At 35.7% G+C, this 26220-nt stretch overlaps 1 protein-coding gene and 1 pseudogene across 2 annotated transcripts in view; both read right to left on the reverse strand.

The window, feature by feature from the left end:
* Positions 1 to 1876: 1876 nt before the first annotated feature.
* LOC111718596 lies at positions 1877 to 3763 on the reverse strand (annotated as a pseudogene).
* A 1602-nt stretch (positions 3764 to 5365) lies between these two features.
* NUGGC (nuclear GTPase, germinal center associated) overlaps positions 5366 to 26220 on the reverse strand; it is an 86887-nt gene continuing 66032 nt past the window's right edge. The window contains exons 15-19 of one of the 2 annotated variants that reach the window (XM_012539787.3): positions 26067 to 26205; positions 22689 to 22797; positions 19496 to 19632; positions 18363 to 18453; positions 5366 to 6129 (exon numbers count right to left, since the gene is read on the reverse strand). In XM_012539787.3, coding sequence (XP_012395241.1) covers positions 5969 to 6129; positions 18363 to 18453; positions 19496 to 19632; positions 22689 to 22797; positions 26067 to 26205 — 637 coding nt within the window. In that variant the 3' untranslated portion in view covers positions 5366 to 5968. The remainder of the gene's footprint in view (positions 6130 to 18362; positions 18454 to 19495; positions 19633 to 22688; positions 22798 to 26066; positions 26206 to 26220) is intronic. The other variant, XM_023494578.2, reaches the window with a different exon arrangement.

A 26220-nucleotide genomic window follows, 5' to 3' on the forward strand; every position in this document is an offset into this window, starting at 1 on the left:
AAGGTGAGAGTGAGAACAGATTAAATTGCTGCAGCTATTTAGAAAACCAGCTAGACCCTTAGGCCACTCTGAAAACATGTACAAAAAGAAATGGAAATAATTTTCATTGAAAACCAATCCTGGACAGTTCAGACCCTAATAATATTTTTCATTAGAATAAGAACAGTTGAATACAGGCTAGAAATAATGGCAGCACAAAAGATAGTCTGACTTTGGGTGCCATCACTTCAAGAGAAGTCGTGAGACTTTGTAAAGAAAATCAGATCCAAAACAGGGCCAACATAGTGACAAGAATCTGAAGGACTGTGACTTAAGGCATAAGAGTTGAGATCACCATGGGGTTGGAATTCATGTTTCTTAAGAGGAAACATCCTTTCATACTCAGAAGCAAGTTTCCCTGGTGGATATTAGTGCCCTGGACTGAAGTTCCATTTATCCCATGCTAATTACTGCTCCGTTTGCCTTCCTAACCAAGACTGTTGGTTAACTTGGTGTCATGTATGAGGGCAAGAAAAGGAAGAAAAGCTATTTTGATATACTACTATTTTAACGGATTGTAATGTTTTGGACAAGAAATCAGACTACTTGGTCAATAGTATTTTTTTTTTTTGCTCCCCTACCATCTTCATGCTATATTCCTGTGCTGCATCCTCTCCCTCTAGACCCCACACCCAACCACAGTACCTGCCCTGGGACCCTAGCTTTGGATTGCCAAGGTTTCATCATATTTCCTGATCTGGACCCACCACACCACCCCCCAGACATTCATACTGTGTGCCTATTCTTACCGCTTCTAGTTCTGGGAAAACTGATAAAATCAGCAGTGTTATTCCTGAAAAGAACTTGCCAATTAATGTCCCTAATTCTACTCATCATTCTTTTTTTTTTTTAATCAATTTGTTTATTTTAATACATATTGCTTTATGAATCATGGGAGAGAAAAATCAGTACAAAGAGGAAAACCATGGAAGAGACTAAAAAACTGAAAAAAGAAGTGAACATGGTATGTGTTGATTTACATTCAATCTCCATAGTTCTTTTTCTGCATGCAGATGGGATTTTCTGTCCAAAGTCTATTGGGACTGCTTTGGATCACTGAACCACTGAGAAGAACCAAGCCTTTCATAGTTGATCATCACACATTCTTGCTGTTATTGTGTACAATGTATTCCTAGTTCTGCTTGTTTTGCTCAGCATCAGTTCATATAAATCTTTCCAGGCCTTTCTAAAATCAGTTTATTCATCATTTTTCATAGAATAATATTCCATTACCTTCATATACCACATCTTATTCAACCATTGCCCAATTAATGTGTATCTTCTCATTTTCCAATTCTTTACTACCACAAAAAGAGCTGCTACAAATATTTTTGCATATATGGGTCCTTTTCCCACCTTTATGATTTCCTTGGGATACAGACCCTCTACTAACCATTTTTGTGAATTCTTTGACCAAAATAACCCTCTCTGGCCACCATTCTTTCCTATATGTTGTCTTCCTTTTTCAAAATGAAAGCTTCCTGAGAAGCTTCTCTTAAAAATGATTACCATATTAAAAGAAGGATGCATTCTACTTATTCAAGACCATAGAACTTTTAACATGGGGGCTTCAAGAATTTTCTTTAAAAGTTTTTCTTTCTACAAAATCAGAAGTTTTTGCAAGAGTCAATGTTGGAAAAATTACCCATGCATATGCTTTATAAATAAAAAACTTTAATTAAAAAAAAAGAATTGCACATGTTTAATTTATATTGATTACTTCCTGTCTAGGGGAGGGGGAAAGGGGAAAGGGAGAAAAATAAGGAACACAAGATTTTACAAGGGTGAATGTTGACAACTCTTTGAATGTATTTTGAAAAATAAAAAGCTATTATAAAAATATATTTTGTTTAAAAAAAATGAAAAAGAAAAAAGAAGCTGACCATCAGTCACCTTTTGTCTGGGTCTTTGCAATAATCTCCTAATTGGTTTCCCTGCTCAAATCTCTTTCCTTTCTACTCCATCCTCCACACAGCTTCCAAAGCAATTATCCAAAAATACACATCTGATCATGTCACTTCAGGGAGGTGATCAGTAAATTGTGGTTCCTTCTTACCTCTAAAATCCTCTCCTCTGTTTGACAGTTGAAGCTATTTACAATCTGATATCTACTTATATTTCCAGCTTTATTGCATAATTAAAACTATATCAATTAGCTTATTCAACATTAAAAGTTGAATAGATTCACATAATTATTTCTTTGAGTACACACAAGAACAGAAAAAAAGTCTTCAGAGCAGTTAAGGACACTAGTGTCTCAAAAGTCAGAGTCTAGATGACACTAGGAATTACCTTCTTTTCTTCTTTTTCTTTTTTTTTCTATTCTTATTATCTTCCAAAAGTAGAAATCTTCTAACCCTCTCATCCCAATAAAAACTATCATTTTCTAAATTTTAATTCAATTCTATTAAAAATATAGATACAAAAAATGAATGACTAATTGGTTAAAACTCCTACAGGGATAGAACTCACTAATCCTTGATTGGATCAAATGAAATAACCACTTTTTTTATTTTTCACTGTTGAATTTATTTTATTTATGGAAGAGAAAATGCAGCAACTCTAAGTTGAATCAAAGAGAAACTTGAAATTTTCCTTTTAACTCAGTGTCTAGGTGACTTTCATCCTGAGGATGGCTGAGGCAACCTGGTATGATGATTTGATTTTTCAACTTCACTGCCAACCCTTGAAAGACTTCTTCCTTTGTAACAATATTTGTTGCAGGAACATTTTCCTCTAAGATATCTTCTTTGGTCTGAGGAAGAGATGCTACCAAATTTAGGATAGGTACATGTTGCTCTAAAATATCTTTGTTCTTAAAATGATCTGTTGTAAAATCAGCAACTGTTGGTTTCTTTTCGCTGTTTTCTTCCTTTGTTATCAACAGTTTTGTTTTTATATCTAACTGGAATGATGATCCTCCTTCCATTTGGTCAGATAACTTACTATAAATTTCCACTACCTTTTTTATTTAATTCAGTTTAAGGAATTCTGCAAATGTGCTTTTTTTGTACTTTGCTCTCTAAAAGAAACTATTACTTCTGAGTTGGGTATATTAGGCTCCTAATAGGCTTCTGATCACTCAATAGTGAATTTCATCTCTGATGAGATTTCTCCACATATGTAGAGTCCATGCATGCTTTCTGGAACTGGGTCTTCTTGCTTAATCTCAAATTTGGGGGGCCTTCCTCTCAAAAGTATTCCCTTGTGAAAACTTTCCTTTGGTTCTGTTTCAAGACAATTTCTGAGACACAATCTTCTCTATCAGAATCTGAGTCAAATGAAGAGAATGCTAAATCAACTTCAGCTGGTTTCTGGATCTTTTGGCAATTTTCTAAATAAATATCCTTTGCTCTGAGTGAAGGCGAAACTTTTTGTGGAAACTACTAGTCTTTACTGGCAAAAGTTTCCCAATTTCTTCATCTGTCTGTTGTTTGATGTCATCAAAGTTAATATTAATTAATAAATTGCCTTTATTCACAGCTAATGGATAAAAATTAGGTGATAATCATTTTGGGGGAAATTCAGCTGTTCGGGCTATTAAAAGCTTGATCCCTTCCTTTGGCACCACCACATTTTTTGGTGATTTTTGCAATTTAGACATCTTTTGTTTTTCCTTTTCACTGTCTCCTGACTTTTTAGAAACAAAAACTATCAAAGCAAATTCTCGAAGCCCCCATGCTTTTAGTTCTGTGGTCTTAAATAAGTAGAATGCATCCTTCTTTTAATATGGTAATTACTTTTAAGAGAAGGACAGTGTTGCAGGGAGCTATTCTAACATAGCATCCCCTTCTTCTCTTCTCTATCCTTCCTCCCCCAAAGAATATTCCTATGGAAAAGTAAATTTTAAGTGGCGTCACCCACACTGAGTTATCAATGAAAGTAGAGGTGGGAACAGGCCAGGTAAACGTGTGAAACAATGTTCTCAGAGCCCAGCCCACCAAACATCTGCAGGAACACCACAAATTCAGAAGCATATGGAAAACATTGGCTGACAGGAAGTCTGTGATAATGAGATCCCACCATGAGACTGAACGTAACTATACTTCAACGTCCAAGAAATATGCCTGTAGAAGCCTGGGGCATGATTTGACTTTAACAGAATGGTTGTGCATGGAAAGATTTGCATGAAATAATCAAGACTGAAACAAATAGAACCAAGAGAATGTTGTACATAGTAACAGCAATATTGTTTCAAGAATAACTCTGAAATGACTGTCATTTTGAGAATTGTATTCAAATCAACTGTAATAGACCTATGAAAGAAGATACTGTCCACTTCCAGAGAAAGAAATAACAAATAGAAGTATGTATAACATGGTTTTACACATATATACATATTTGTATATGATAAAGAGTTGAGTGGAAAGGGAAGGATAAAAAAATAAAAAAGTGCAGAAGAGAATAAAAGAAAACTTAAAAGGAAGCACAGAAAATCAGGATAGCTTTGAAAATGCATAGGTTTTTTTTCCACACACTGTGTGAAAGAGGGAAACAAAAGTATGGTTTTGTTTTTTGAAATCAGTTACTAGAAATTTTAATCATAGTTTTACCTTCCTCTAACCTCCCCCAAAGTACATTTAAAATTATAAATTTAGAACCAGAAGACATATTCGACGTGATTTAGCCAAACTCCTTATTTTTCGCATGAGAAAACTGAGACTCATAGAGATGAAGTGATTTGTCCAGAGTCAAGGAGCAAGCTGCACTCAAGATTTGAATTTAGGTTCTTTTGACACCAAATCTAGTCCTTCTAGAGCCAAATCTAATATTCTTTCCATTTTACCACATTGCCTCTGTCCAGATCCTCTATCTAGGGGAAATAAAATAAAAAAATAAAAATAAAATATAAATATAAATGTAAAATGTAAAATAAAAGTAAAAAAAAAAAAAAAAAAAAAACAACTCAGAACTCCCACAGAATTGCAAAGTTGGAAAGGACCTTAGCAACTATTAGCTCAGCCTATATTCAGGAAAGAATTCTGGCTCTAAGATACCCAGCAAATTGTCATCCAGGCTTTGGTCAGAGACTATTGGTGGTAGAAAACTTACTACCTTCAGACCATTCTAATTGTAAGTCTTTCCTGACATCAAATCTGAAATCGTCTCTTTGCAACTTACACTAATGGGTGGTCCCTAGTTTCACCTTCTTCCTTCTTCCACACCTGAGGTGCTTGAAGATGGCTAGCATATCCCCTACCCTGAGACTTCACTTCTTCAAGCTTCACATCTCCAATTCCTCAAACCTATCCCCTTAACACAATACTAGACCACACATTTTTTTTTCCCAGAGTCTCAGTAAAAGGAGTCATCCAATTTTCCACAGCTAAGTTTATTTATTTAGGGCTTGAATGGGGAAAGGACTTTATAATCAAGCTCCTCACCCATGTTAGTGAGACAGCTCAGAACCCGGCACACCCTTTGCAGAAGGGAAGAAACCAAAGCAATGAAAAGGGAAGCATTTAGGGATAGTTGTAAGTCAGAGCTGGAAAGAATCCTGAGGATAAGCTAATCAGCCCAGTACTTTAAGTTTACGGAGGATGCCCTTAAGATGATTTGGCTAAGTGCATCAGTGGCAAAGCTAGGAGCAGAACTATGTTCTCCCAATTCCCAGGCTAGTCCCCATATAATACAATCCTGCCTCTTTTTCCACTGATGTTTGCTCATCCTTCCCCAAGGATCTGCCAATGTCAAAGGTGGAACAAAGAACAGATACTAAAAACTGCACCCTATTCACAGGGATGCAGGACATCTGGGCTAGTTAGACTCAAAACAAAATCATGTTCATCAGAGAACAAAGACATCCCTGATTATCCCAATGGATAAAGGATATTTTGACTGGAAGGCTGGAAAAAATTCTCTTCTGATATTTCAGCATGCAAAAATCAATGTTTCTTTTGTTTCAGGCTCAATTTCTAAATCCTGCAGCCTAATCACAAAGAACAAGAGTTGAGTTTTTTGGAGAGTCAACTTTTCTAGGTGACATCTTCATAAGAAATTCTTGCATTCCTCTCCTCATCACCGCATTCTCTGCAATTTCTCTCAGACTTTTATACAACTTTTCCATTTCTTTGTATTCATTCTTGACATCTACAAAATGAAAAAAAATAGAACATGTAGAAATTAGGGGGTTTTTTTGAAGTTTAATTTTGTCACAGATGATCACAAAGAACCTATCTGCATGAAGGACTACACTGGTTCATTGCTAGGTTATTGTATTATAAGATCTTGAAAATCCTGACTCTTATATTCACTTTCTGTATAACCATAATCAAATAACAACATCATAAATTTCAGTTTCTTAATCTGTAGAATGAAGGGATTGGATTAGAGAGGTCTAATCAAAATTCTAAATTCATGATATTATGAAATTCTTGAAGAAAGTTATCAATCAAATCCTCTCCCAAGCCTTGTTTTTTCTGATCTAAACATTCTGGATTCCTCAATCTATAAGATAAAAGGATTTGAAATCAGCTATTCCAATTCTAAATTCAACATGCTTTCCATTGTTTGAAGATGATGCCTGTGGTTCATTTCATTTTCAAAATTCTCAACTTGGTCACTTAACAATGAGCCAAATTATAGAAGCCAGGTTTCCTAGCTCCTCATCTATAGCTCCTTCTCACAGATTCAGTTATACTCCAGATCATATTCTATCTTTAGAAATATAACAATTGCATACACTTACAGTCAAACACAACTGAGTAATCTTTAATTTTTGCATCCTTACATGAGAGCATGCTGTGACATATCATGAATAAAAAATTAAGCAGAAATGGAGCAAAGGATTTAATCTAAGAATGAGTGAAAGGAAAGATAAACTAGTTCCATGAAGAGAACAAGGATAATTGATATAAAATATGTCTGCTCCACTGAAATCCTTATGATGACTAAAGAAAGTAAAGAAGATCCTAATACATGGAGTGAAATGCTTGGGTTAACTTAATATAGGAAGATATATAGACAAGAGTCATGCCAGAGATGTAGTCAGGGATGAATTATAATCTACATGGTGGACTCACTGAAGTGAGACCTCTGAGAATACTTCCATTATACACTGAGTTGCATTGAGCTTAGTTATTAAATTAATTGCATATTATCTCCCCAATTAAAATTTGAGCTCCTTAAGTCAGGGACCATGGTTTTATCTTTTTTTTTTTTTTTTAATCCACAGTGCTTAGCATAGTATCTGATATATAGTAAGATTTAATAAATGCTTACTGAATGAATAAATGACTTCTTGAGACAATTGTATAACAATTCTACACCAATAAGAATTGGGAATAACTGCTTTAAACTGATAAATGAGGCTAGTGTTCAAATAAGATTAAATCAAGTACAAAATCAGAAGCAAGTAAACTTTAAGGCGATGATGCAAATCTAGCTGCATCTCTGGAGTAGAGCGAAGAAAAAAGATCATGAGTTTCATTTCTATATATGAACTCCTTATCCCAGGGCAAGGGAAAGTCACCAGTGGTCCTCTAACCAACATAAAGGCTTCATGAAGAAGGTTTCAGGAGCAATAGCCAACAGATCCAGGCTTACCTGGCCTAACATTATTAACTGATTCCATAAAAATACAACATCAGGAAAGAGCCTGTTTAAAAAAAAAAAAAAAAAAGTTGGGTCTGCTTCTTCCTTTCCTTCTAGTTATATTGGTCTGAAGAGGAGCCAAGGACACATGTGAGTAAACAAAAGCTCTGAACAGGGACTTGCACAAGAAAAGTAAAGCGCATGTGGGAATGGTGGCTGTGAAGAATGGGAGGTGCAAGCAGCACAGATATTGGATGTCTGCAGCTATAAAGATCCCAGAGACAATGCTGCTGCTTGTCCTTCATTCTAGCAGGGGTCCATGACACAGGGAGGGGATGCCATGACATGCACGTGACTTGGATTTACGTGAGGGAGGCTATGCAAGGTCACCTGCTTCGCTTTCTCCTCCTGTGCTATCTGAGTCCAGGGGCCAGATATATTTCAGGATACTAGAGATGGTCCTCTTGAAATTAAGAACTATTCATATGCATTCTGGTTTGAGATATAATAGATTACTCCACACTAAAGATTTCTAGCAAAGGTCGGGTGACCCTTTGTTGTAGTAGATACTCTCTTAGGAGTTCAAACTACATGGCTACTATAATCCTTTTCAACTTTAAAGCTATAGCTAAAATCTCTTATTTTTAACATTACTTTGTAAATGTGCACATATGAAAACCTGAATCTAGCACTGTTTGGGAAGATTATGAAAATGGGGAAAGCTGACAATGGATCATCCTTACCAACATCCTTGACTAGTTAATACTATAAATTTTATGAAGCTCTATTTCCTTGCTAACAAAGCTTGGATATGAGCCCCTTTTATATTCTTTCCATAGCTTTTAATAAATCTGTTCTGTTTTGTTTTGTTTTTTTTTTGAGGGTAAAATGAGCCACAGAGCTCTCATTATCATTGAGATATTTTCATTATCGCTTATTAGTGATTAATATTTTGATAGTAGTAGTAATTATCAATAATGTTAACTAACGATTAACAAATATCATTATTAAGACTTTCCCAACTTGCCCAAGACAACAGGTTAATGAAAAGAGCTAGGATTTAAATCCAAGTCTTTTGATTCCAAATCAGTATTGGATTCCAAATCAACTGATGATTGAATAATTTTAAAGGTACTTAGGGATCAATCTATCAGAAAGTATTTGTTAAATGACAAGCACTGACTTAGGTATGGTAAATTTAAAGACAAAAATTATATAGTCCCTGTGCTCAAGGAGTTTACACTCTCTCAAGTGAAATAATCTATATATCTATAAATAAATCAAAACGATCTACAAGGTTATCATAAAGCAATTATGGGGGTTACTACTAGCCAGGGAAATTAAAAAGACTTCATATAAGAAATGATACTTGGGCTGAGCACTTAAAGAAGCCAGGATTCTACCAGGCAAAAAGAAGGAATGAAGCAAGCATTTATTAACTTATTACTATGGTCCAGAACTGTGCTAAGCACTTTATAATTATTATCTCATTTAATAATCACAATAACTTTGTAAAGTAGATGCCATTATTATCCCCCATTTTACAGTTGAGGAAACTGAGGTAAACAAATAGTAAATGGCTTGACAAGGGTCACATAGCTACTAAGTGTCTAAGACCACATTTGAACCCAAGTCTTCCTGACTCCAGGCTCAACACTCTGTCTACTGTAGCTGTCCAAAAGTAAGGAAATAATTCATCCTAGACATGGGAGACAGCCCATGAAAAGGCATGGATACAGGAGACAGGATGTTATATATGAGGCCAGTTTAATTGGAATGTAGAGGGGATAAAGGGAAATAATGTGGAATAAGCCTAGTAAAGGATACTGGAACCAGGCTGTGAAAAGCTTCACTTGCCAGATAAAGGGTTCAATTTCAACATATCTCAAAAGAAAAGACGATTCCAAAGGGATGAAAAAGCTTCCAATATTATTTCACAAACCAAAACACATCAACCCAATTTTTCACGCCTATAAAATCTGTCTTTTAATTTTCTACATTTTAATTACTTCCATTCACAAGTTGAAGTATTCAAATTGATATAATTTTTGTTGTAGTTGATGAAAGCTATATGGTTTTTCCCCCTGCATTTTTCTAGCTCTTTATATATCAAAGACAAATTGAAGTATTAGGCATAGTCTTGGCCTGCCAGAGATCTCACTAAAATCACAGTAACTGAAAGGACTTTTAAAAGGGCAGTATTTTTGCAGTGTTCACTTTAGTTCAATCTTTCTAGATGACTTGTTCTCTTGTAGTGAAGCCATAATACTAGGAGAGGTTTCAGGCATTTAACAACTTGAGCAACCAGGGTGGGGGGGTAAGAATAGAATTTCGCAAAACCAGTCCATGGAAGTACTAAGTAGCTGACTCATTCCCAAACTTCCAGTCATATCGAAAACATTTTGGGAGTCAAAGTGAAGAAGGAAATTGAACCATGTGGGAAATTCCCAGCCTTGGTTATTTTCCCAGGGCCAGTGGCTAAAGTATAAGACTGTGGGTTTCACTTGACTGGTGATGATTTCCACTGGCCATATGTATTAGTAGGGAAAGATGGAACATGGTCAAAGGACTTCCCCTCCCCTGGTAATTTTAATATCAAGAATACTTGGTAATGCCCATCTACTAAGAAAGTCCTGCTGGACATCTGTGCTTCCTCCTTATACAAAAGCAAAGAAACCTACAGAGAACAGGGTCAGGTCAGTGGACAACTCAAATAGGCCGTGATCACTTGTGATGCACCACTATAATACCTTATTTTCTGTTTTCCCCACAGTAAAAGCATTTTGCCTATATCCTGACTGAATGAATTCTTTGGGGAAAAGGGAGAAGGGGAGCAAGACTAGAATTCACAATGGTGGGGACACAAATCCAGAGTATTTTAAGCTATTGTTGGAATTTATCAATTGGCCTAGATTTAAAACATATTACCCAGGAGTGCTCAGAAGGCTGGGCTGCCTGGGTACTTGCTATGCTCCTACAGCAGGAAGATCAAGCTTCAAGTGCCACCTGCTGGCTTTCACCAATAGAGCGTCCCAAGAAGGGACCTGAAGTCCCATCAAATATAGCTGGTAGAAAGAAACATTGACCTTTTCCCATACAAAATGACACTTTTATGATATCCCCAGCGAGTGATATCTATTTAAAGACCTTCAAAGAAAAGGTACCTCCTACCTCTTGAAGAAGCACATTCTACTTTTAGGTTAAGCTCCTATTACTCAGAAAGTTTTCCCTACATTGAGTTCAAATTAACTCAATTTTTCTGCAACTTCTACCCATTGATACCACCCTCTGGAGCCAAGGAAGTTAACCTAATTTACCTCCCATAGAGCTATCATGTCACCTCATCCTTCCCAACCCCAAGAATTCTTTTCTCCAGGCTAAGCTTCTCCATTCCCCTCAGTTGATCTTCAGTTGGCAAGTCTTCTAGTTTTCTCACCATCACGATCAAGGTCTAGCCTTTCAAAGATGTGGATCCTAAACCTGAACACAATATACTAGATGTGGCCTGATAAGGGCATGAATAGTATAGAGGACCCTTTATATCTCTCATTAGGTATTATGGCATATTAATATCATATAGTGTCACTACACCATGAGATGAATAATCAATTAATCAACCAATACAAATTTAATATAAAAGTCAATGTAGCAAAGTGAATAGAGAATTAGACTTCCTTAAAAGTTTTTACTTATTACAATGAGCAGGCACATTGGTCTTTGGGATCTGTTGTATTCACTCTATGTTACTTTCTATAAGGCTTGCATATTTCTTTTTAAAAAGTAACATGATTGTGCAACAAGATAACTGTATAAATATGTATACATATATTATATTTAACATATTCTTTACAATATTTAACATGTATGGGACTACCTGCCATCTAAGGAAGGGGGTGGAGGGAAGGAGGGGAAAAGTTGGAACAGAAGTTTTTGTAAGGGTCAATGTTGAAAAATTACCCATGCATATGTTTTGCCAATAAAAAGCTATAATTTTTTTTTTTAAAAAGTAACATGATGACCCTGGGCAAGTCACTTAACCTCAATTGCAACAGCAAAAAAAAAAAAAGTAACATAGAATAGTGGATATAAAAGTAGACTTCAAGTCACAAAGAAATGGATTTGAATCCTACTCCGTCACTATTGGACTAATAAGCCATAAAATATTTTATCTCTCTGAATATTAACTGAAAAATGAGAATAATTCCCATCTTAGGTTGTTTACTTCTCAAGGTTGTCATGAGACTCAAATGAAAAGGTAGGTTAAAGTATACCGCATGCTTTCAAATGCTATATAACTATCAGTCATTATTAACTGTGCATAGTATATATCTTTATTCAGGCCTTTGATTTCATTAGTGTGCATAATTCCAGGTGAGGAAAGATCTCTACCAATGCAGATAGGTAACTGTTCAATCAATCAATCAAAAGCATATATTAAGCACCTATTTATTACATGCCAAGCAATGAAAATACAAAGACAAAAATGAAATAATCCTTACCTTCAAGGAGATTATATCTTATTGAGGGAAACAAAATGTACATATATAAATATTCACAGAATAAATATATTCAATCCTCCAAGGGATATGCCATCTCAACGATTTGAATGACACTCTGTTCTACTAAACTGAATATTTTTTCATGGTCACAAACAATTAGTCCAATGGGATTTTATATTCTTTACATCTTCCAGTTAATTATGAAAAAACAATAATGTAGTACATTGTTAAATATCACCTGAGAAAGTCTGCCTGCTCCATACTGATTCTCTCAGCACAAAGTAGTTAAATACATAGATTATTGTAGTTAAGTTGTGGGGATTACATAGCTATAGTACATGTCAAAGAAAGGACCTAAACCTAAATCTTCCTAACAATAAAGGGAGCTGGTTCTCTCTACACTCTGCCATGTTGCCTCTTACTAAATTCATATTGACTGATAGATTGTTCATATCATGACATATATCTAGTGATGCTTTAAGAAATATTTTTGCAGAAATAAATCATTTTATCATACATAAAATATCCTATATCAGATTGCTTATACTCTTGGGGAGGGGGGAACAGAAGAAGGGAGAAAAAAACTCAAGGTCTCACAAAAAAACCTTTTTTTTTTGATGTTGAAAACTATCTTTACATGTACTTGAAAAAAAATAAAATATTACTAAAAGGAGGGAAAAAAGAAATAAATCATTTTCCATTATTAACTTCCTTTGAATGTATTTCTAATAGTGTACCTCACTGGGCCAAATCATTCTCATTTTAAAATTTTATATTGTTTACCAAAAAAGGTGGAGACAATTTACAGGTCCACCAATAGTATATTTGTGTGCCTCATTTATCACAGCCATACAAGTACCAAATTTTATCATATTTTATCATATATCTTCCCCTATAAAGTCTTTCTTTATCTTCACATTTACATAGTTGATTGGAAGATGTAGGGAATATAATAATCCATTGTATTATATTAGTTGTTAATTACTGGATAGAGAAAAAAATGATTTGGCAGAGTAAAAAGAAGTTTTAAATCAGTGACATTAAACTCAAATAGAAACAGGAGTCACTAATCTGTACAGAAGGATCCTTGTGGCCTGTACATTAACTTAAGTTTAAAATGTAAAATTATCTATATTTTACTGTATTTTTGTTCATTTTGTTAAATATTTTCCAATTACATTTTAATCTAGCTCAGACTCTGTGGACCACATAATTGATACCTCTGCTTGAAAGGTTATGCTAAAATAATGTGCCATATCTATGTTAAGATTATTTTTTTAAAGTCCCATGGCATATAGAATTATAGAAATAATTCTGTTAAATCAACCATTGATTATCAGTATTAAGAACATTATCCAACAAGGGAGATATATACTGCAAAAAGTGGTCATCAGTGTCTTGGAGGATGTCATGCATCAATTTCAAATGGAAGAGAATCCCTCTTCTGGGGATCGAGAGCTTCTCCAGATGCTCCTATTTATAGGTAGCATTATGCCATTGACAACAAGCCCCAGTATAACATCAAGTCTTCTCAATGAAATCCACATACATACAAGAAAAATAAAATTGATGAGGAATCTGTATAGCCCAGATTATCATATGCAATGGGATAGACAATCCAGTGGAATAGACAACCCATTGAATAGGCACTGCAGATGGAACATAAACTGAGCCCAATAATTAATGGTAGGAGGAGATCTGGCTGGATCCCATCTGAGAAATTGTGCAATATTTTTAATGATTCAAAGCCACATCCTGCTGTAAAAACCCATCTTTTTAACACTAGCATTATCCCACTTGTATTATATTTTCCAAAGAATCAGAACTTCAGATGACCCAGCTATCAATGGATGGTGGGTAGAAGTAGGGTATTGCACATTAGTAATGGGGGACTTATATGGGAAATGTTAAACTTTTGTTAAACATGTGTAACATGACTGACTCAGAATGGGGGTAGACCTGTCATGTGGCAAGGATGAACTATGACAGATGAACCCTCTAAAATTTCTACTGAGTTACTACTGGGCTTATATCCCAAAGAGATCTTAAAGAAGGGAAAGGGGGAAAATGTTTGCAGCATCCCTTTTGGTAGAGGCTAGAAACTGGAAACTGAATGGCTGCCCCTCAATTGGAGAATAGCTGAATAAATTATGGTATATGAACATTATGGAATATTATTGTTCTATAAGAAATGACCAGCAGGATGATTTCAGAGATATCTGGAGAAACTTACATGAACTTATACTGAGTGAAATGAGCAGGACCAGGAGATCATAATACACTTCAATAACAATACTATATGATGATCAGTTCTGATGGACGTGGCTCTCTTCAAAAATGAGATGAACCAAATCAGTTCCATTTGTTCAATAATGAAGAGAACCAGCTCCACCCAGCGAAAGAACTATGGGAAATGAGTGTGAACCACAACATAGCATTTCTACTCCATTATTGTTTACTTGAATTTTTGTTTTTCTTCCCAGGTTAGTTTTACCTTATTTCTAAATCTGATTTTTCTTGTGCAGTAAGAAACTGTATAAATATGTATACATATATTGTATTTAATATATACTTTAACATATTTAACATGCATTGGTCTATGTGCTATCTGGGGGGGGGGAAGGAGGGGAAAAGTTGGAACAGAAGGTTTTGTAAGGGTCAATGTTGAAAAATTACCCATGCATATATCTTGTAAATAAAAAGCTATAATAAAATACTTTTAAAAAAATAAATAAATAGAAATAAAAGTTCTACTGATAGCCACAAGATTTTAAATGAAAGGAAGTCCTCTAGATACCAAGTAAACCCTTTGTGGAAGACTGATGAAAAGCTAAGGAAAAGAATCATGAAGCTCCAAGTTTTCTGGACACTTTGACTCTCTCCCGCATACACAGACTCATTTCTCCCAAATGACTACTTTCACACTGTACCAACACACAAACCACCTCATCATAATTACAGTTCTTTTTGCTTCAGGCATCAGTTTCTCATACTCTTATTTCTAACCAATATTGCTGTCATGGCATCTCTTAAATAAGCCAGAGGAAGAACTGGAACCCATGAGCAACATTTTTCACACACAAACACATCCCTCCCTTTGAGGAAGTGGGTGGAATTGATTTTCCCTGACCATAAATGTCTCCACCCACTGGGGCCAGCTCAGAGCATGACTTTCTCATAAGGTCTCTACCAATTATCCAGTTTCTCCCTCACTATGCCTGGGAGTACTTGTGGGAAAATCTCAAACGGATAGAGATCTACCTGTATGCTTAGAATTGAAAAGATTCACTAGTGAGAGTTTTAATCTTGGCCAGAGATTCTTAGCTTGGAGCACAGTGGGCCCTAAAAGGTATATAGTAGCATACATGAGTTTTCTTAAGAGAAAAAAATATTGCATCTTAGTATTTATTAAGTTTTGGCTTCCTTAGTGATTCTATGTATTTTATACATTCAAAAACATTATTTTTAGAAGAGTCTCATAGGCTTCATGAGATTCCAAAGGAATTCATGACAAAAAAAAAGTTCAAGACCCAAGATAAGGGTTTGAATCCAGAGCAACCTGGTCATCTCTGAACTCCATCAAAAATGGGGAAGTTAAGTGTTAAGTGTTAGTTTGTTCTTGCATACTTGGTAAGAAAAATAATTGGGTAGGAAAAAATCAGTCTATAGATCTGTAACACTGTGTCATTTCCTTACGCTGAGTGGGAAAAAGATGTGGCTTCCACCCACCACCATAAAATCAGGCCTGCCCCAAGTTGATTTTTTGCATTAAGTACCAAACTCCTCCCTTGGTGTTATTCTCCCAACCCCACTTTGTGTGGACCGCTCCCATTCTCACCAATTGGACTCATTACATCTAAACTCAGAACATATGTTCCCACCTATTGGCTTGGATCTGGTAGCACATAAATGTCTGTCCTTGACTCTGCTACTGATTAGTGTTTTGATTCCTTGTCATTGTTTTGGGCTGATTCCTGCTCTGTTTCCACACACTTGTTAACTCTCCTAAATTGTTCACCTCTCCCTAATCCTCTGCACATAACTGATTCTCTACTATAAGAACAAGAGTATGGGGCAGAAAGTGCTCTGAGGAAATGGCATGGCTGGCTTAACTTTATAGAAGAGAAGGATCCATCAGACTATGATTTGGAGGGTTTTTTAATGTTTTATTCCTTTAAAGTATCCAATTCTCTAAGTTTTGTCTCAATTCACCAAACAACCTAATTTTTTGGTTTTCCAGGAAATCTCTCCTATTAGGAAGAGGAAGGGTTGACCAGACAACAGCTGTATCCCAGCTTGACTGAGTTAATTTACGCTGAGAAATAGCTGATAAAATGGGATTTTGACTTAATAAATCTGTCTCCAGTGAATTTAGCAAGTATGAATCAGTCCTCCAAATGCCTGTTGACCCCTTAGAGAAGTAATCAAGTCAAGTTCCAGGGTAATTAAAACTAAGGACCAAGCTTTGGATCTGAAGTGACCCCATCTATCAAAACAGACTAAGGCTCATTCTGACAAATTCTCTCCTTGCCACCTCTTAACACCATTAACATTAATGCAGTTAATTTTTAAACCAATTTTAAACTTACTTTATTCTATTTCCTTATTCTATTATCTTATTCTATTTCTATTCTATTTCTTATTCTATTTCTCTGAACATTAGAAAATTTAAAATATATAATATATATAAGCTCTTTGAGGGCAGGGAATCTCACTTTTGTGCTAGTTTAGCACAATGCTTGGTGCCTAGTAGGTTCTTTTTGATCAAATGATTGATGACAGTAGAGATGGTCTGACATGATAGAAAGAACATAATATATGGAATTTTTGGTTTGAATCCTAGCTTTGTTATTACTTGGATGATACTAAGCAATTTGTAGCTCTACAAAATGAAAGATTAGTTCTTTTACTATCTAACTCATAGATGTCACAGATTCTGGATTGTCTTGTTCTGAATCTTCTTGTGCCCTACTTCCCTCATTTTCTTCCCTTCCCATATACCATATGCTGAGGTGGGCTCAGTACTATGCCATTCAGATCTCACCTCTCTCAAGGCTTGTCATCATTATCTATATGTATATAAGAATTATTCAGTGGAGATTGACACTAGGATTCAGTTTATGACAAGCTCATACTAGGTAACTAACTCCTTCATGGAGTGAACCCAATCTACCTAGAAATCTGTACCCCAAAACTGCCAGAGATCCATATCCAAAAATACTTATGAAAAGTTTTAAAAGCCAAAGGATTTTGTTTTGTTGTTTCTCAGTCAAGTCCAATTCTTTGTGATCCTATTTGGGGTTTTCGTGGTTAAGATATTGAAGTGGTTTGGCATTTCCTTCTAGCATTTTACAAAGGAGGAAACTGGGGCAAACATGGTTAAGTGACTTTCCCAGAGTCTGAGGCCAGATTTAACTTCAAGTCTTTTTCACTCCAAGCCTGGAGCTCTAACCACTGTACCACCCAGCTATCCCAGAGGACTCTGCATTTTAGGCCAAATCCAATGATGTTAGACTTAGAGTCAGGGATGCTTTGATTTGAATCCCATCTCAGACAGTAACTGGTTGACTTTGGACATGTCACTTAACTCCTCTGAAATATACTACCTCTTCCTTCCTTCTTACTTTAAGATCTAGCTCAAATATCATCTTCTGTAAGAAATCTTTCCTGAGCCTCCCAAAATGGTCCTTCCCACAGGACCCTTTGTGTATATATTTATGTATATGCAAACTTTATAATTATGCTGCATGTATTTCCATAGGCGATTGTTGTCTTCTCCCATTAAAATGTAGATTAATTGTAAATAATTTCATTATTTGTACTCTTATCCTTAGTACATAATAGCCACTTGATATAAATACTCATTAATTGAATTTCAATGAATTGAAGAGATCTCTAAAATAGGAGCACCAGTCTTATATGGTTATTAGGCAGATCAGATGAGATAATGGGCATGCTTTGTAAACCTTAAAGCACTACCTAAATGTCAGCCATTATTTTTTCTTCTTCTATCTTTCATTTGAATCCTACTTAGAAAGATACTGCAGAGCTAGATGTAAAGCCAAATTTTCATTCCATTGTAAACACACCAAAGAAACAAAAAAGTAATTACAAATCAGGGCTTGATTTATTATTTTATTGTTTCTCTAGACTCAAGTAATGGAAAAAGTGCAGATTAAACTAATATGTATGTTATATATACTTTCCCCCATGGAATGACAGTTGCTAAACATTTACAAGCACACTCTTGGTGAGAGTGTCACTCATTTTTAGAAAGTTCCATGTCTTTACCTGATAGTTCCTTATAGAGGCTTTCTCCCCTGGGTGAAGCAAGGATCAGCATGGTGGACACACTTCCCTTCACTTTTTCTATGATTCCATTCTAAGGAACATGGAATACTCTGTTAGAACATTCCTGTTCAAAAAGAAGGGACCTTGCCAAGAAACTTTCCCACTTCCCAGAAAGCAAGTATGTAAACTGGTACCCGGTAAACCCTGTAATGGCTATGAAAGTCATGATCCATTCAAAAATGGATCCTCGAGTCCTAATGTAGAATAAATGAAACTCCCCAGTTCCCAGTCCCAGAAGGAAGTACTAAAATTAGGTAAGCAGGTAATCTGCTGCCCAGATGTGTTAAATCAGACAAATCACTAAGAATTGTGTCCTAAAGTCAAGATAATATAAATTCCTAAAAGGTGGGACTAATTTAATGTTTTGTCTTTGTGCTGAAAGCAATTAACACTGTGCATAACACATTTTTGTTTTACTCATTTTACAGAAACACTGGCAAACAAGGTTATGTGACTTGCCCAGGCTGGTATCTGGCCAGAATTGAACTCAGAAAAAGAATCTTCCTAACTCCAAGCCTGGCACTCTATCCCCTGTGCCATCTAGATGCCCACCTGGCACAGAATAGACCTTTAATAAATGGCTGTTGAAAGAATGCAGGTTGAACAAGCTAGATTATATATATATATATATATATGCATGCAGTTAGCATGGTGTATTGATAAATGCATATTGAAAGAATGTGTACTGAATGAATGATAAAGCTACATAAAACCTATGTTGTATATATCTATTTGCCAAACCTACAAATAATTTGTACCCAGATGATTATCATTATTGTACATAGAATTCTTCTATTCTACTTGAGGGCACGTGGCTGGGATCAACATTTAGGGAGAGCAGGATGAAAGAAAGCAGGATGGGTGGAGATGTATTCCTAAGATTATTGTCCCAAGAACACAAAACCAGGTTTGATGGTAATGAAAGAAGAAATCAGAAAGCAAGCTGGCCACCCTCATTCATTGGGTATCAGAAATTTGCTCTTGAAAGCTTTGAAGGCCAACATTTCAACCTTCCCATGGAACCCCAATATCAACCTCTTAGAATTAGAAATCAAGAATAGGATGTGAAATACCTTTAGTTGCTGGAATTGAATCTTCATTCTTTCTTGGGCCCTTTCAAATAAACCCTCAGCCACTTGTATCTCCACACCTCTTCTAATGGCATCTTTCATTCGCTCACAGGCTTTTTTGCCAGTTATGTGAGCTGCCTCTGGTGAAAAAAAACAAAACAAAACAAAACAAACCATAGTTGCACTCCATTTGAGGAAAAAAATATATTTATGGGTTGTCTCCAGTGTCAGAAAAAAAAAAAAAATTACTGTTTCTGTGACAGTGCAAATAGATTATAAAATGGGGGTGGGGTGAGAAATTATAATTTTTGCTATTTATATAATTGTCACTAAGAGAATCTTTATTAATAGCAAGAGTAAAATTAATCAGGATCTCCAGCACCTAACAGTGTCTGGCACATAATACAAGCTTAATAAATATTTGTTGATTAATCTCACCCAATCTGGTCTAGTTATAGTGAGAAAGGGCTGTGAAAGATTATGTTTCATCATTAAGAAAGAGAAATCTAGTCTTTTCCTTTCCTTTAAAAAAAAAATCTTTATAACAGTCATTCTAGCAAGGCAAGACTGGTTGTTTTGTGAATGGAGTTAGGTCACTAAAGACTTTGGAGATTATATTTCTTTCTAGCTCAGGAAGACATTTGTGTGCTATCAAAAGATCAAGACTAGAGAACAGAGCTTTCTTTTTTTCTTTTTTTTCATTTTATTATAGCTTTTTATTGACAAAACATGCGTGGGTAATTTTTCAACATTGACCTTTGCAAAAACTTCTGTTCCAACTTTTCCCCTCCTTCCCTCCATCCCTCCTCTAGATGGCAAGTAGTCCCATACATGTTAAATATGGTAAAGAATATGTTAAATATAATATATGTATCCATATTTATACAGTTATCTTACTGCACAAGAAAAATTGGACTTAGAAAGAAGGTAAAAATAACCTGACAAGAAAAACAAAAATGCAAGCAAACAATAGTAGAAAGAGTGTAAATGCTATATTGTGGTCCACACTCATTTCCCAGTGGAGAACAGAACTTTCTGTTACAGGCAGCAGCTTTTCCTTCTGGAGAGGGAAGAGGAAAGTTGGGAAAGTGAGGGATGACAGTAATAAAAGCAGGAGTATCAAACACAGGGCCTGGAGGGCATGTTGTGTCCAGTAATATTCCCTAGTGCAGCCAGAATCAGATTAAAATGCAATCAAGAGATATTTACAAAATAAATGAAAATACAATAGAATATAATGTTAATTTGTGTTATTTTTAAGTCAACACACTGTCTTTGGCAGTCCTTATGTTCCTCCTTTTCTATATGAATTTGACCCGACTACCTATTTGGCTGAGCAGGAAGCAATGATTAGACCTAGTTGAGAAACTACTAGAACAATTGAGAATTTACTGTACTCTCTGTATCTCATTTCTGTTTTATTCAGACATGAAATAGATAGCATGATTTATTATTAAGTATTTATCTAATGTTTTATATTTTGCTTATCAGTTTTGCTTTGTTTTTAATAATGACTTTTTAGAAAATAAAATCATTTTGTGTATTCTGAGTTGGTATGGTTGTTATATAGAGTGAGATAAGGAGAGAGAGGAAAAATAAGGAAACCTGTGGATAATTGATTTCACCATATTCAACTATCTTTGAAATATTTCCAGGCTGGTAATCAAAAGAATCACTTGGAGCCTCAGAATCTTTTGAATTTTGTTAATATCTACTTTCAATCTTTTTAAATTTACAGAGAAGAGAAAGTATAAGAGGAGCAGGGTCCCTAGCCCTAGATTAAAATCTTCACAAACTAAGATCACTACCTCTAAACTGACAGACAGGTATTTTTCTCTTATCTTATCCATTCCACTCTTTATAACAACCATACCATTCCCGAACTGTAAAGGTGGAGACATAAGAGAAGATGGGAAGGGAGGGAAGGGGAAAAAAAAGAAATTTACATCATTAATTTATTATATATTTTAAATGAATAGAAAATTTTACATAATAGATTTGTGGTTTCATGTGCAAACATCTTTTTATTATTCTACTAATGTTATGAAAATGCTTGTTTTATTTCAATATTTAAAAATAAAAAGAAAGAGGCAAAGAAAGAGAAAGAGTGAGATCATTCATTGAGTCATTCTTTTGAGAATAGAAAGGAGAATGATCAGGAAGAATCAATTTCGCTTCCATCTAAAGAAAGGGACTATGTGTATGAAAAGTGCTTATTCCCTCTTCTCTGCTGCATTTGCTTGGTATCATTTCTCAAATTTTGGATAACCAGCTGTTCACATTTAAATAATTTGTGTTTTAAAGAATTAAGGCACAAAGCTGTAGGAAAGGCATACATAAAATCAGCAGAGCAAGGTATCAAAAAGTAGAGCATTACTAGGAAATTTTTCACTCAAGGGAAGTACCACAAACTACCATACCCAGGACAAAAAGCACAGGCTCACTTGTGGGAAAGGACTGTAGGAAGAAAGGAAGAATTCCAAACTGTCATCTGTTAACTTCCTATTCAAGTTGCCCTTGAAAACTGGTGATAAAATTTTGACATTACTATTCTGCTGAAGAACTGAAAGTGCTTTCAGTGCCCTCTAAATTCAAGCATCCTGAGAAAAAGTTACATCCTAGTTATAATTCTAGTGATTGATTTTCTTAAAACTAGAAAGTCCATTACAGTGCCAAAAGGCAAGATAGATGGCTTATCTATTAACTTTTTTCTCTTACTATCTGATTTTTATTTGTGAAATAAGCTGTTGGCTACACCCAAAGAAAGAACACTAGGAAATGAATGTAAACTGCTTGCATTTTTGTTCTTCTTCCCAGGTTATTTATACCTTCTAAATCCAATTCTCCTTGAGCAACAAGAAAACTGTTCGGTTCTGCACACATATATTATATACAAGATCCACTGCAATCTATTTAACATGTATAGGACTGCTTGCCATCTTTGGGGAGAGGGCGGAGGGAGGGAGGGAGGGAGGGGAAAAATTGGAACAGAAGTGAGTGCAAGGGATAATGTTGTAAAAAACTACCCTGGCATAGGTTCTGTCAATAAAAAGTTATTTAAAAAAAATAAAATAAAATAAACTGCATTAACAGATTAAAAAAAAAAATAAGCTGTTGGGGTAATCTAGGAAGATAGTCTTGGAGGAGTTAATGGAAAAAAGCACAAAGTAAACACCAGGCCCCCCCAAGCTTATACCTTCATAACATGACTTCAAATCATTCTGAACAGAGTTGCAGAGAGACTCATAGATCTTCTTCTTCTTTCTGAGGATGTGTCCTTCCAGACCTCCCAAAATAGCATTTATCTATGAGAAATTATATTCAGAAAACATGAACAAATCATTTATTCAACCATGTGCTAGACAAGTCATCTTCCCTAAGACCATAGATCAAGATCTAGAAGAGTCCTCAGAGATCAAATAGTCTAACCTCCTTATTTTAGAGATAAGGAAACTGAGGCCCAGGGTAGTAAAAAGGACTTGGCCAGCATTATACAGACTATAAGTAACACATCATGGAGTCAAAAACATTACTCCTCCAAAATACAAGAATTATGAAAGATCTATTCAAAGCTGGCCCTTTTAAACTTCTACATCCTTAAAGAGGGAAAGAAAGGGGAAAGAAAGGAAAGAGGAATTTTTTTTAAAAAAATAGATAAATAGGTATAAATAGCACCTTTTGTTTCTTTCCTTTTTCCATTGATCTAGTTCAGGCTTGGAATAAGCAGGGATGAGCTTATAAGAAAGTAAAGTCCCATCTGAACAACAATTAAACTCTGATGCCTGGAAAGTTCTGATTTTGGGGGTAAGAATGCCATTCTTCCCTAAAACCTTTGCAAAGATGAGCCAAAGGGAACCCACCCAAATCCTAAATTATAATACATGGAACTGCTCAGGTTAAGAAGACTACAAAGTCTTTTGTTGTTTATTTGTGTTTAACTCCTTGTGACCCTGTGGACCATCTGTCCATAGGTTTTCTTGTCAAAGATACAGGAATGGTTTGCCATTTCCTTCCCCATTTGTATGCAGACAGGGGTTAAGTGACTTGGTTAGGCTTATATAGCTAGTAAATGTCTGAAGTCCTTTCTGGTCTTTCTGATTCCAAGCCCAGTGCTCTATCTGCTGTACCACCTAGCTGACCACACAAAGCCCACTATCCCCTTTAAATTACACAACACTATTAATTATATAGACCATCTAGAATCTTAGAGCCAGAATCATAGAATCAGAATCCCAGAGTTAAAAAAACAACTTCAGATGTCATCTAATCAACTGCTACAACAGTGTTATCAAACTCAAATGGAAAATCCACATATAAGGATCAATCAATTTCTCTTTTATTTAAGTTTTCAGGGCACCTCTGTCTCCTGTTTCTCCTGCATCCATATAATTCCTTCTCCCCTGTTTCCTCTCCTACATCTTTCTCCAGCTCACACCCACTAACTATCCTGCCTCCAGTCTTTCCCCACTTCATTCAACAACTAAAGTGGTTTCCTAAGCACAGGTCCAACTATAAAGTGCCATAATCTCCAGTGATTTCTTATTGCCTTTGGGAATAAGTAACAAATGTTACTTCAAAACCTTCACAACCTATTTTTCATCTACCTTTCTAGTATTTTTACATTTTCTCCCTAAGATATACTCTTTGATACAGTAACATTGGCCTCTAGGCTATTCCATGAATATGTCACACTATTTCTTGGCCCCAGGAATTTTCTCTGGCTGTTTCCTATACCTGGACCTTTCCTCCATTCTGACCATTGACCTCCTAGCTTCCTTGAAGTCCCAACTAAAATCTGATCTTTTATTGGAAACCTTCCCCAATCTTTCATAATTCTAGTGACTTTTGTCTATTATTTCCTATTTATCCTGTATGCAGCTTGCTTTGTATGTATTTGTTTGCATGTTATCTCCCCTATTAGACTGTGAACTCTTTGAAGTCAGGGAATATTTTGTCTTTTGCCTCTTTTTTGTATCCCTAGCACTTACTAGCATTTAGTAGGCACTTAATAAATATTGAGTGACCTCTGATCTACAACATTTCTAATGGTCATTCAACCCACCATTTCCTTCAGTAGCCTATTTTACTTTTGTTATTTCTTCTTGTCATTTTTCAGTTGTGTCTAATTTTTTGTGACCGTATTTGGGATTTTCTTGGCAATGACATTGGAGCAGTTTGCCATTTTTTTCTCCACCTCATTTTACAGATGAGGAAACTAGGGAAAACAGTGTAAAGTGACTTTCTTAGGATCACCTAGCTAATAAATGTCTGAGATCAGATTCAAATTTAGAAAGATGAATCTTCCTAACTACAAGCCTGGCACTTTTATCCACTGTGCCACCTCACTACTCCATTTTAAAAATTCTTCAGGCAGCCCTAATTGTAAGGAAATTCTTTCTTACTGTGACCTAACATTTACTTTTTGTAATGAAGTTCTACTCTATGCGGCCAAGAGAATAATTCTCATTTTTCTTCCATGTTCCAACCTACTTTGGTGAAAAGGGTACAGAATTTAGAATCAGTGCCCAAGTTAAAATCCTGTCTTTTATAATCCAGAAGGCCTCATGCAAATGTCTTCATTTTCTGGGCATTCAGAATCATTCTCATTGATAAAGGAGATGGCCTTCAAGGTCCTTATGTAGCTCTAAATCTATCATTCCATGAAATAACTGAAGAAAGCCACCCCATCCCCCCATCAGCTTTCTCTTCTCTAGGGTAGCAGCTTTAGTTCCTCAATTTCCTTATCTATAAAATGAAGGGGCCTCCAAAGTTCTTACCAGTTCTAGATCAGTGATCTGATGTCCCTATGATTTTAAGCTGATCCTCATACAATATATTAGCTTACCATCCACAAAGGGACTTCAAGTGCCATCTAATCCAACCTCCTCATTTCCCAGATGAGGAAATAAAATCTGGGAAAGTTCCTTATGGCTATTTAGTGGCCATCCACACTCCATCCCAGATCTCATGGTCCCTTTCCTCTAAAGCACAATCTCTCTATGATGGCAAAAATGTAAGAAAAGTGGCTGAAAATGTTACACATTAATGAACATGTCAAGGAGCCCTGTAAACAATTTTATAAAGTGTACCCTGTCTCTAACATACAGAGAAAGAATTTACCAACAGCTAATCTCATGTTGGAATGAGGTTCAGTTTTGGTTTATATTTCAGATGCAGTCTTAAGGCTAGTTATTTCCTTCAAACTGTAAAGAGTTTTGTTATTATATAATTGTTTCAGTCATGTATGACCCCACTTAGGGTTTTCTTGGCAAAGATACTGCAAAAGTTTGCCATTTCCTTCTTCAATTAATTTTACAATATGAAGAAACTGAGACAAACAGCGGGAAGTGACTTGCTCAGGGTGAAAATGGATTTTTCTGACTCCAGGCCCAGCACTTTTTTTTACCACACCACCTAGTATTTCATTAGATTGGTAGTTCATTAATTTCTCTTCTCCCTACTTGTGAGACCCTAACCAGTTCCAAGGGAGCAAGATAACAGCTAGAAGGCCAATTTATGGAGCTTGCTGAACAACATGAATTCATAAACCAATAACACTGAACTTTGTTCTCACCTCCTGGATCAGAAAATTATGCTGGCAGCTGGCAGATTCCCACCTTCTTTTTAAGACCATTTCAGTCATTTTCTCCTGCAGAGACTGCTTGAAAGTATCTATGTGATGGATCAGTGCAGACTTGGTGTCCTTCCCAGTCCTACAGAAGGATGCC

Source organism: Sarcophilus harrisii, chromosome 2, assembly GCF_902635505.1.
Source record: "Sarcophilus harrisii chromosome 2, mSarHar1.11, whole genome shotgun sequence".
NCBI classification, from domain to species: Eukaryota; Metazoa; Chordata; class Mammalia; order Dasyuromorphia; family Dasyuridae; genus Sarcophilus; species Sarcophilus harrisii.